This window comes from Siphateles boraxobius, unplaced genomic scaffold, assembly GCF_051911475.1.
Source record: "Siphateles boraxobius isolate OS27281-9 unplaced genomic scaffold, OSU_SipBor_1 99, whole genome shotgun sequence".
NCBI classification, from domain to species: domain Eukaryota; kingdom Metazoa; phylum Chordata; class Actinopteri; order Cypriniformes; family Leuciscidae; genus Siphateles; species Siphateles boraxobius.
This window is the reverse complement of record NW_027509229.1, coordinates 726,751-739,542: the sequence shown is the minus strand read 5'-3', so window position 1 is coordinate 739,542 and position 12,792 is coordinate 726,751. Positions and strand designations below refer to the sequence as shown.

Here is a 12,792-nt window from a genome sequence, read left to right as displayed (position 1 = left end):
ATTTGCATTTGGTCCAGTAAGCAACTACTTAATAACCTCCCAGAATCCTCTAGCCACCAAAAAGGAAACCTAGCAACAACTTAGCATTGTGTTGGCGAGTTTGCACAGGTACAAGTAGTTTTATGGTGGAAATGTCTAAAAAATCATATCAATATCCAACAACTGAGGGGTTAAAAGTAAGATTATATAAATGGATCAATTAAAACATCCATCTAATAGCAGACTTGTTTGAAAATCTTCAAGTATCCCAGAGAACAACTGAAACAAACATTTATGGTAAAATTACATTTTCTGGCCTAACCAGAACGGATTCGTTCAAATTCTATTAAATATTGAAGCACATCTATCCAGCAAAAGTAACAGCAGAGCTGTTTACACTGAGTGTCCTACAGGATATTTACATGATTTTAGAGCATATATCTTCCATATTTACATGAACATTACTCACTAACTCTTACTCTCTGCAGTTTTTCGATGTGAATGTCGTCCAAAGAAAGATCTCCTGCCAAAGAAGTCCAGTTTCTTCAGCTTATCTGCCATTATGAGCCACAAGTTCAAAGGTCAGCTCAGTTTCCCAAACAGAGCCAAAGTCTGCACTGATGAAACCAATCATTTACAAACCAGCACATCACGCTTGACATAGAGCCACAAACTCGCTTGCATGCTAATCGATTGTTCAAATCATGTAGAAAAGAAGCTTCCTTAAACAACTTCCTCGTCCAGGTTTGAAGTGCTGTCATGCCCGCAGTCACATGCAGCCCTGTACAAACATCAGTATACAGACAGAGGCGGACCTCGAATGTAAACTAAACACACCTTTTTATGCAATCAAGTGACATACAGTGGACTGTGTGCACAGCTATTGTGAAGTACTGGCATTAGGCTGTTCTAACCAATCAAAAGACACACTAGTGGTACTTCATCCTTACATATACCGTCTGTCGTCCTTAGCCATAAGTTACAACCATCTTTGATTACAAGCCTTTTTCACATCTTTAATTTAATATTTTGTTGATCAGTTTAACAGAATGGTACCAAGCGAAATAAATGGCTTCCATAAACATACTGGTAGCCAAGTCATAAGAATAGCATAAGTAAGTAGTGGTGGTGTCAATGCTGGCTATCAGACTCCCCTTTTCAATACCTCATACAACCCATGTCAATACAAGTATGGTACAGGATTTTTTATTCCTAATTATGATGTATGTCAGCATATTATGAAAGGACAACAGAGTGAAGATTTCAGTGGCCGAGACAGCAGGACTAGTGCCACGTCCACAAATACACACTTACATACATGTCCACACGTACAGTACATGCAGTCATGGTGAAATTCACAGTTCTTGCATAATATCTCTAGAGATGAATCTCACGCACCATCTGTCCTGGCAAACACTGCCACGTTCCTCTCGCGCGGGTGTGAGTCTACCGAGTGTTCACACACACATGCCAGCACTCAGTGTAGATCAGTGTCAGATCAGTGAGGGTGAAATGATGATTTCTGTCGTATTTAGAGATGACCGTAACATGGAAAGGATAATATTATTAAGGTAAATTTAGTTGATAATTTAGCTGTTTTAAATTACACAAATTACCACAGACCCTGTCATTCGTTGACCAACTTGTGTCGCTTCTGTCAGCAATTGCTGCGACAGAGCAACCCGATGCTGTTCATTTTCAACGAGAGCTGCTTCGATGTTTGGTGACACACGTGACAGAGTTGCACAGATGAGCTCAAATGCACACAGTGGGAATGCAGACAGTGCTCATGATTCCCTGACTTCAAACTCATCTGAGCGATCTGTGTCGAGATTACGGGACAGGTCCCATTTTCTCAAAGTAGTTTCTTATCATCTGTATCAAAATTAGCTGGAGAAACTCTATGACCATTATTTGTATCATATTTTAAAGGGATAGTTAACCCAAAAATGAAAATTCTGTCATTAATTATTCACCCTCATGTCGTTCCAAACCCATAAGACCTTCGTTCACCTTCAGAAAACAAATTAAGATATTTTTGATGAAATCTAAGAGCTTTCAGATCCCTCCATAGACAGCAATGTCATTGACACTTTCAAGGCCAGAAAGGTAGTAAAGACACTGTTAAAATAGTCCATGTGAATACAGTTGTTCAACCTTAATTTTATGAAACGACGAGAATACTTTTTTGCGCAATATGGCTGCCCCCTAAAAGTTGACTGACCATTAGTCGACTAGAAGAGGCTTGGTCAACTAAGAGTTTATTAGACGCTAGTCCTAGGGGAAAAACAGCCACAGGAAGTGGCGAAAACACGCAGGAAAAACTGACAGATTGTTAACGGCAGGAAATCCAGACATTCGCTTATCGTTCATCGACCTCAAATGTGGCTTATCACTTGAAACATGTAACTAGCAGCAACTTTACAAGTCCACTCGCTCTAATATTAACCTAAATGTGGCTATTATTAGGGGCATATCCAAGTGTTTGTGTGTTTGTGTACTGCATGACATACAGGCGCCGGCATTTAAAATACTCCGTCATTTTTTGGTCATACAGGTAAGAATAATGTAAACTGTAAAGGGTCTACTTTTATTTATTTTTAACTCACAATAACAACAAAACGTTGTGCTTTTGTAAAATAATGGTGCTTTCTGCCGTCTCGGTCTTGAACTTGAGCGCATCACACAAATGAACTGAAACTCAGTGTATACTTGAACAGATTCAAATGGAAAATAATTATTCTCAGATTCTGTAATCCGTATGAAACGTGCATATACGTGTGTCCACTACTGTGGAGATGATGAGTCAGCGTTGTTACTTAATCTCTGCAGCCGAAAACAGAAAACATTATTATTAAAATTATTCAAATGTTTAGGCAATCTCCTTCAGTTTTTTTCCACAAGATTATCATTACGTTTGCCGGTGCGCTGTGGCGAGCTTTATGTTTGAATTTGAGCGCTGATTAGACTATGTTTTTTCTATAGGCAATTAAAGACTCATTATTATTATTTATGGCTTATTAATATAAACGTGCGATTAGTCGACTATTTGCTTAAATGAACAACGACTACTCGACTAGAAAAATCTTTAGTTGAGGCCAGCACTTGTGCGCAAAAACAACAACAAAAATAGCTACTTTATTCCACAGTCTCTTCTCTTCCGTGTCAGTCTCTGACGCTATTCACATATTAAACACAGTTTACTTCCTGGTTCTACACCAGAACGCTGGCTCAGTATTGGCCGACTCCTTCGTCAGCATCACACACACACACGCGTCGTGGTGCTCATGTGAACAGCATTACAGACTGACACAGAAGAGAAGAAAATGTCGTTATTTCTGTTTTGTATTTTATCTGGATAATATTTGACCAATTTGGCAGCTAATACATATGCAAACTGGGAGCTTATAAAAGAAAAGAAAAAAACATAAGAGAAAAAGAAACAAAAAGCCTAAACCTAACTCGTTTCAAACTTTTCATTACATTAAAATGAAATTCCACCAGGAGCCAGAGCATTAAAGTATTTAAAAATATATAATCAACCAGGATAAAATTAGACATTAGAGTGTGTGTGTGTGTGTGCGTGCGTGCGTGCGTGCGTGCGTGCGTGCGTGCGTGCGTGCGTGCGTGTGTGTGTGTGTGTGTGTGTGTGTTTGTGTGTGTGTATCACAGGCCACAGTAAAAAGGAACAGCTGTTGTATGATTGAGGGGAAAATGAAGAACAGTGTGAGATGACATCATTTCCTCTTCAGGTTTTAATTACAGTATACAGACAAAAGCCCTACAGTCTGAAGTTTCTTACAGTAATCAAGAGCCACCATAAACACTAGATGCTTTCCACCAGAAGACAGTTCCATTGTCTTGATTATTATTAAAATGAACTTGTACCCAATCCAAAATACTAACAAAGTAATGTTTTAGAATTTGGCATTTTTTGTTTTGTTTTTGTCAATAGTCCATTTAAAGAAATGTTCTTTTTGAGTCTCACATGAGCATCCAGACTGAATGTAATAAACTGTGATAAACGCGCTTGTGTGTGTGTGTGTGTGTACCTGGTAAACCTTTCTTTATGGGGACCAAATGTCTCCACAAGGACAGTAATACTAGTCATTTTTGTCCATGCGAGGACAGTTTCCGTTCCCATGAGGAAAACAGCTTATAAATCACAATAAGTGATGTTTTTTTTATACGTAAAAATGCAGAAAGTTTTCTGTGATGGGTAGGTAGGTGTGTGTGTGTGTGTGTGTGTGTGTGTGTGTGTGTGTGTGTGTGTGTGTGTGTGTGTGTGTGTGTGTGTGTGTGTGTGTGTGTGTGTGTGTGTGTGTGTGTGTGTGTGTGTGTGTGTGTGTGTGTGTGTGTGTGTGTGTAAATGCCAAGATCAGAGGCGTAATGATGATCTTCCACCGCCACCTTGGTATTTGAACGTGCCGCCAATGAAGCCACTTTTTTTCCCTGAAACCACGCACTTCACATTTAAGGAAGTAGAGACGGTCTTAAAAAACCTCCCTAACAATAAAGCAAGTGGTAAGGATGGTGTGACATATGAGACTCTTAAAACAATACAGTCACGTAAAATTTTAACAACTATTTTTAACGTCTGTTTGGAAAATAAGAGGGTACCAGACTCATGGAAAGGAGCACTAATCCAAAGTATTCCAAAAAAAGACAACATTCCTGATGAACCTTCAACATGGAGGGATATATCCCTTCTCCCTACCATCTATAAGGTGTTCATGAAATGCATACTGGCTAGAGTTCTCCCTTGGTTGGTGGAAGCCGACATCTTATCCTCTAAACAAAAGACGTATATCAATAGACAAGGTATGAATGAGCATGTATTTTGCCTCAAAACAGGGATAGATGATTTTAAGCACGAGTCTTGTAAACTGTACTCAGTCTTCTTAGACTTTAGAGATGGATTCGGAACTTTATCTCACAATGTCATGTTCAGATCACTGGAGGAAATACAGCTACCTAAACTGTTCATCGACATAGTGAAAGATGTATATAAAGGCTCCTTTATTGAATTAATCTGTGGAGAACAGCTCACCCAGCTAATACCACTCCAGACAGGCATTAAAACTGGCTGCCCTTGGAGTGCAATTCATTTTATAATTGCCATCAACCAATGGATAAAGTGGATGTGTCAATGTGCCCCTTCTGGTGTGATATCGCCTATTCCAGTTCAGACGCTAAATGTGCTGTTCTGTACGAGAGGAGAAGTGGAGGGAACAGGTGGTACCGTTCAAAAACTGATAAATGCCCAGTGTTTACAGTAGTAACAAAACCGGTATGTGTATATTCTCTTCATGAAACATACACTTATCTTGGACATAAAATTAACATAGCAGGAGAATGGAAGGAGCAAGTAAGCATAATTTTGTCAGAATTTACATCTAGGCTGGATTTGATTGACAAATGCCCATTACCATTGACTATGAAGTAAGAGGCTATTAGACAGGTGGCGCTGTCTAAAGTACAACATTTATTCTCCAACGTTCATACCCAACAGAAAGTGCCTGGTGAAATGAATAACAAGACAGTGAGTCTAGTGCGAAAATGGCTTGAACTAAACACGCATAGTACCCGTGATATTATTGTTCACTCCCAATGGGAAGGAGGGATGGGGGTACCAAACATGATATGGATTTATACCAGCATGCAGATTTCGCATCTTCTGAACATGCTGAATAATGATGACAAGGAAGTGAGAGAGCTGGCCCGATCCTCCCTGTTCCTGGACCTCCGGAGACGCAAGGTGCCGCGGGCCAGAGAGTCAGAGACACACTTCCTTGGCTTCAAGAGAAAATCCAGCGGGAAACTTGACACCCATTCTGCCGGCTTTGGCGTCTGGTCGGACTGGCCAAACCTGAACGACCTCTGTGTTCGAACTGGAGTATCACTGGAGTGGGTGCGGTCTGACTCTGGGATTGTGAGGCTCTCCGAGGACATCATTAGTGACCCCCTGACCTCTGTCAAGGCCACAGCCACATACGGTGGTCACAGCTACACCCTAACATCCACAGGGGCCCCGCCAACTCTCCTGGACCTACACCAACATCATCAGAAACAACACTGGACAGGACTGAAACTTCAGGGGAAACTTGCGTGTCTCTCCTCTGCAGATCACTCTGTTTCTCACTCATTTTTTAAGAATACTGCACTCAGTGAGGACATTATCATTTTTACAGTAAAAGCCAGACTACAAGTTCTTCCAACCAGACTCAATCTCTCTATCTGGTTTCCTACAACTCAGGTACCTCATTGTTTGCATCACACTACAGAACAGATCACTGAAACACTGCCACACATCTTGAATGGCTGCCATGCCTATAAAGGAATGTACATCGCACGCCACGACAGAATAGTGGATCTTATAGTGAAGGACATATCAAGCTATTTCTCATCTGCTGTAAAAATGTACAAACATTCTTGTGTAAAATCATTTATGTTTCAGAATTGTAATAGCTCTGAAACCTTTTCTCATGTGCTTGCAAATACACCAGATATTGTTGTGATTAATGAAGAGATCAGCGAGGTGTTTGTTGTTTCACAAACTGGGGATGCCCAAAAAGAGGGCTAAACGGCTAGCAAAGTACTGCGCTCTGTCTGCTATTATAGAGAGCCGTCATATCTGGCGGAGACGATGCTACTTGTACCCATAACAACTGAGTGACGCTAAATATTGTGAAAATCTGCTGCATGCCACTGGTCCTTGATTATGTGCATGCATTTGACTGCATCTATAGTATTTGTGTCCCTGTAAATCATTTCTTTTAAGTGGACTTAAATAAATAGTTAAAACAGTGTGTGAGAGTGCGTGTGTGTGTGTGTGTGTGTGTGTGTGTGTGTGTGTGTGTGTGTGTGTGTGTGTGTGTGTGTGTGTGTGTGTGTGTGTGTGTGTGTGTGTGTGTGTGTGTGTGTGTGTGAGTGTGAGTGAAACATCCCTGCTGGGTGTCTGACCAATAGCAGGAGGATTCCTGCATTCCAAGTGAATAAAGGTGGATGAGAAAAGGGGCAGGAAATATCTTTGGGAGTCCATCACGTTAATGAAGAGCAGATTTCAGCCGTGTGTGTGTGTGTGTGTGTGTGTGTGTGTGTGTGTGTGTGTGTGTGTGTGTGTGTGTGTGTGTGTGTGTGTGTCCTCCAGCAGAGGAAGCAGCCGGTCCCTGCTGATCTCTCTGTTATCTGGCTCAGCACATGTGACATATACTACACAACAACACAACACAATAACTCAAAGCTCAGTTCCCGATGTCCATCACTACAGGACAAAAACAGTCAAACTCCACTAAAGTTAGAAAACAAACAGCAACTTTAATTTGAAAATCCTTACGCAATGAAGCTTCCAATATTTATCAGAGAAGCACAGACCTTCCACAACAACAGTGGACATTATTAATAAACCATAACATGAGCTTTTAAAGTGCTCCTCTGCACGAAAACCTCCAATAAGACATCTAACTTCGGCTGAGGACATCTCTGACTAATAAATAACCCATATTTCAACCCAGTTTCACACGGTCTCTTCTCTTGTGTTAGAGAGGGAGTGTCATGAAACACTGGATCTCTCAGCTGGATGGGCTAAAAAAACACCTCTATTAATGTGATCATCTCATAAATATAGAGCAAGTGGACCAGTGCTACAGAGACCACAGAATTAATGGACCCAGTGAAACCAGGTCAACATCGTGTGTGTGCTTCTGTAGGTATACAGGGTTTTCAACACACACATTACTGCATATCCCACTGCTTTTCTGAATCCATTAGTGATTTGAGAATGGCCACTTCACTGAATACTCCAGCATAAACAAATAATCTGGACTTTAGTGCCATACCGTTTTAATAAATGCATACTTATTGTCAAACAGCATTGCTTAAATACTAGTCCAGACCTCAACTTCCCCACAAACACTATTATAGTCCAGGCTTACCAGCTGTCCAGCTCCAGTTCAAGCAGAGACTGTGTTCTCTCTGAGTTGCACTGCAAACACCACATGTCTGCGGAAGAATGCGTGTCCACAAAGAGCCGAACTCAACCATCACTGGATCCGAAAGCACAACAGCAGCTCTAGTGCTCAGAGACACTCTCTCTATCTCTCTCTCTCTCTCTCTCTCTCTCTCTCTCTCAGAGACCCGGAGGAACTCCACCAGCTGATCTGAGGCCAATAGCTGTCGAAACACAAACTCTGCTTCAGATGTAAGAGGTTGTAGCAAAGAGAAGGCGGGAAGGAACGAACACTGACTTCTGCACGGGTGGCAGAGGAATGCAAGTGGGAAAATGTGGAAGCACCTCTATTAATAGAGCCTTTCAGAGAGAGAGAGAGAGAGAGAGAGAGAGAGAGAGAGAGAGAAAGAGAGAGAGAGAGAGAGAGAGACCGAGAGAGAGTGAGAGAGAGAGACAGAGAGAGAGAGAGAGAGAGAGAGAGAGAGAGACAGAGAGAGAGTGAGAGAGAGAGACAGAGACAGAGACAGAGAGAGAGAGAGAGAGAGAGAGAGAGTGAGAGAGAGAGACAGAGAGAGAGTGAGAGAGAGAGACAGAGACAGAGAGAGAGAGAGAGAGAGAGAGAGAGAGAGAGAGAGTCCTTTTATCGTGTCCTGTTCAAACTCTCCAGCGTTTGCTGCTCTTTTTTTGACGATCAAGTGTTTATGATTCATGTGAAACACACATGCACACTCTGTCTCAGTATTATAAAACATGCGGCATGGTTTTTTGGAGAAAAAGAGGTTGAGTATTCTTTGACCTTGCTTGAGTGTCCTCTTTTTGAATTCATATGGGAATTTATAAAACTTAACAGTCCTTGATGCTGATTGGTCAATGGCCATGTTTTATTTATTATAAAGCACGACTATGACCACTTCACTGAACAGATCCGTGTATCACCAAAGACTTTAGAAACACAGTTCACTCATATTACTATGAATGGGAGAAAGTGCAACACACAACATGGCGGAATTAGCAATGCCTTCTAAATAAAGGAGCCATTCGTCGATTGGTAAAGTCATTGTGTTACTGCGGCTGCATTGGTGGATCTAGTCTGAAAAAGCATGAGAATCAACATTTATGAAGCAGTTGTCAGATTTCATTGGTGATTTCAAATATGATATTTATATGAAACTGCAGAAGAGGACGACGTGAGCAGCAGGACTGACACTGGCCCGCTCTGAATAATGCCATCTGAGGTGACAGAACAAAGAGAAAATAACTACCAGATGGCCAACTGTTTCCTGTACAAGGACAGCAATCCCTGCGCCTGCACTGCTGGATGAAGGTGACCGCGTCCGCTCATTACAAGCGGACGTTTCCCTCCCTGTGGAGAAGATGACTGCTTCCTTTGGGTTTGCTGCTTCTTAAACTTCAAACCTTGCATTGCACAAGAAGGAAACACATGACAAGTTCAGAGAAGACATGTGAAGCATTACAAACATCCATTAGTCAACAGCTACAAAGAAAGAATGACACTGACAACTGATGTGTCTGTTTCACTGTTTCACTGTCCCTCCTCCAGACGTCACAGTCAAGTTCTGCAAGCGTCACAGCAAACTTCCCAATCCCAGCCATGCGTACAGCAAGCTTCAAACAGACACAGTGTGATTCAACAGCAGATTTTGAATGTCCACTTCATGACCATCACACTAAGATGAGTTGCACACTGGAGGTTTGTGGGAGTTTTGCCTGGTTGTTATTCACAGAAGGAGTCTGTCCGACAGGTTGATGTCAGATCCGGGAACTCCAAATGGCCCTCCATAAAACATCTGCTTCAACTCAAAGCACAAGCCTTCAGTGACTAACTCCCACCAGGCCCTCCACGACCGCTTCTCATTATCCAGCCTGAAGTCATCTCAAAGAGTTATGGCTTAACAAGAACTGACCAGAAAATGTGAAAAGAGAAAAAGGGTGTTGAAAAGCAACAGCACCCCTGAAAAAGCAGAAACCGATGTCATTCCATTTTTCTGATTCTAATGGGCTTTCCTGAAAGCAGACCTGTTATGTGTGGCCAAAACTGCTGTTGGACAGGCTGAGTCCGCTGTAAAGAGGATCTTCTGTGGGATCTGAAGGACTCCAGGAAGAACATCTAGGGATAGGGAAGCCGTTTTTAGAGACATTCCCAACAAAAAAGAACATCGGAATGCCTCCACGAAGGACCCGTTAGCAAAGCACAGTGTAACAAGGTTAGATGTTATGGGAAGAAGGAGGCGGGAACTAGCGAACAATAAAAGAATTTAATAACAAAATAAAACAAATACAAAAACGAAAGTAAAGACGGCAGTCCCTCACCGTCGACACACATAAAACAAAACATAAAATAAAATCCAGGCCCGGCCTCTCTCCATCTCCACTGTCGTCCACTCCCCCTTTCATGCTTCCGCTCCTCCGTGAGAGATACGAGACCGGTGCGTCGCACAGGAGTCGCTCATTAGTAATCACGCCACCGGCCTCACGCCGCTCTCTCACGGCCCTCGGCCTCGTCCTGCTCGCCACACAAACATTCAAAGGCACTACCTGCAGGGCCCAGAGAAGAGACCGCAAGTTTGATAAAGTTGAGAGACAATTTAAGCTATATTTATTTGCATCAACTATGTTAAAGTGTTAGTTCACCCAAAAATGAAAATTCTGTCATTAATTATTCACCCTCATGTTGTTCCAAACCCGTAAGACCTTCGTTCATCTTCAGAAAACAAATTAAGATATTTTTGAAGAAATCTGAGAGCTTTCGGATCCCTCCATAGACAATTAAGTTATTGCAACTTTCAAGGCCCAGAAAGGTAGTAAATCATACAGTAGTTAAAATGGTCCACGTGATTACAGTGGTTCAATCTTAATGAAGCAACGAGAAAACTTTTTGTGAATGAATCATCCAATCATGGTTGTATCTCTCTATTAGTGTAACTCGATCTTAGTGCTGCATTTGACACTATCGACCACAACATTCTTTTAAATAGACTCGAAAATTATGTTGGCATTAGTGGAATTGCAGTAGCATGGTTTATGTCATACTTATTTGACCGTTATCAGTTTGTAGCAGTAAATGAAGAGATGTCTTATCGGTCAAAAGTTCAGTATGGCGTACCACAAGGCTCAGTACTAGGACCGCTGCTGTTCACTCTGTACATGCTACCTTTAGGAGATATCATTAGGAAGCATGGCATTAGTTTTCACTGTTATGCTGATGATACTCAGCTCTATAATTTCTACGAGCCCTTGACGAAACTTACCAATTCACCAAATTAACGGAATTCATAGCTGATATAAAAAAGTGGATGACTAGTAATTTCCTACAACTTAATTCTGAAAAAACAGAGATTCTAATTATTGGACAAAAAACTTCCTCACTTAATAACCTAGAATACTGTCTAACACTTGATGGCTGCTCTGTCAAGTCCTCATCGTCGGTTAGGAACCTGGGTGCTCTTTGATACCAATCTTTCATTTGAAAGTCACGTTTCTAGTATCTGTAAACCCACATTCTTCCATCTTAAAAATATATCTAAATTACGTCATATTCTCCCAATGACAAATGCGGAACAATTAGTTCATGCTTTCATGACATCAAGACTAGATTATTGTAATGCTCTACTGGGTGGTTGCCCTGCACGCTTAATAAACAAACTACAGCTGGTCCAAAACGCAGCCGCTAGAGAACCAGGAAGTATGACCATATTAACCCGGTTCTGTCAACACTGCATTGACTCCCTATTAAACATCTACTGTACGTCACGGCGTTGGCTAGAGGCAAAAAAAGGTAAATCTGAAGGCAGCCAATACAAACCAACACAGATTCGGATACATAAGGAGCTTAAAATGTCATCTTGTTGAGTTTTTAGGTGCAATAATCAAAGGAGTACAGGCTCCAATTAAAAATTTTATCGCATAATGTTTTCTAAACTATTGTAATTATCTGTGAATCATCTGTGATCGTATATACATTGATGTGATTGATTGTGACTAAACTTTTTGAAGAATCTGGTAAGAAAGAATAATCAAATACATAAAGTTAAAATATTTATTTGCTGCATCTGAAATTTTTATTTCTGGAAAATATTCACATCTTTAAAATTTGTAATGTAATGTTACACTTTACATGGTCGTCTTCTGGCCTTGGCGCTGGCTTGGCAGAACTGCGGATCGTACCACACAAGTCGTGTACGTGACCATTCAGCACATAGTTATAGGCATCTAAAGATTTATATGCCTTCAGTTTCTCTTTATGCTCGGTTTCTCTATCAGGTAGGTGTAGATATGTAGCCACTTAACCGGAGGTAACGTTAACTGGACAGTAAGTTACCTTACACGATAAAATAAAATCTGATTTTCTCCAGTCATTGTTAAAAAAACAAGCTAACAGAACTTGCTAACTGACGTTATTGAAGCGGCCAGGAGAATAGTTCTGCCTCCACCTAAGCTCTGCCCACAAAAAACGTCACTGAAAAGGGGTCTATAGACTAAACATGTGGTGTGCATGTGCACGACATCAACGTTTTCACAGATTTACGTTTTTGAAGTTTAACACGAGGATAACGTTTTTTTAACATTTTCTAAAAGTTTGCATTCTGGAGAAACACTGTTGTGCAAATGAACGGCCAGAACACATTAAAAGTTTCTGTTTTCTGTTAGAATGGTGTCTTGTTAGCGGCCCCTAAGTTAATGACCAATGATCTTTGCAACGGAACTGAATCAATCAAAACTAACTTTAGTTGGACAATAACTTTATTCTAGAGCTGCTGTAAAGCCAAAACAATCTCTGTTACTTTAATTTACTATTATCACTGTAAAGCTGCTTTAAAACAGTCCATATTGTTAAAAGCGCTATA

At 41.0% G+C, this 12,792-nt stretch overlaps 1 protein-coding gene across 8 annotated transcripts in view; it reads right to left on the bottom strand.

The window, feature by feature from the left end:
* The window catches only part of LOC143733367 (IQ motif and SEC7 domain-containing protein 1-like), a 136,089-nt gene that overhangs the window by 44,186 nt on the left and 79,111 nt on the right, over positions 1-12,792 (bottom strand). The window contains exon 1 of one of the 8 annotated variants that reach the window (XM_077225064.1): positions 7,914-8,209. The exons of 5 other annotated variants lie outside the window; for them this stretch is intronic. In XM_077225064.1, coding sequence (XP_077081179.1) covers positions 7,914-7,978 — 65 coding nt within the window. In that variant the 5' untranslated portion in view covers positions 7,979-8,209. Of the gene's footprint in view, positions 1-448; positions 686-7,913; positions 8,210-12,792 lie in introns of those variants that run through there. 2 more of the 8 variants (XM_077225062.1, XM_077225066.1) reach the window with 2 other exon arrangements.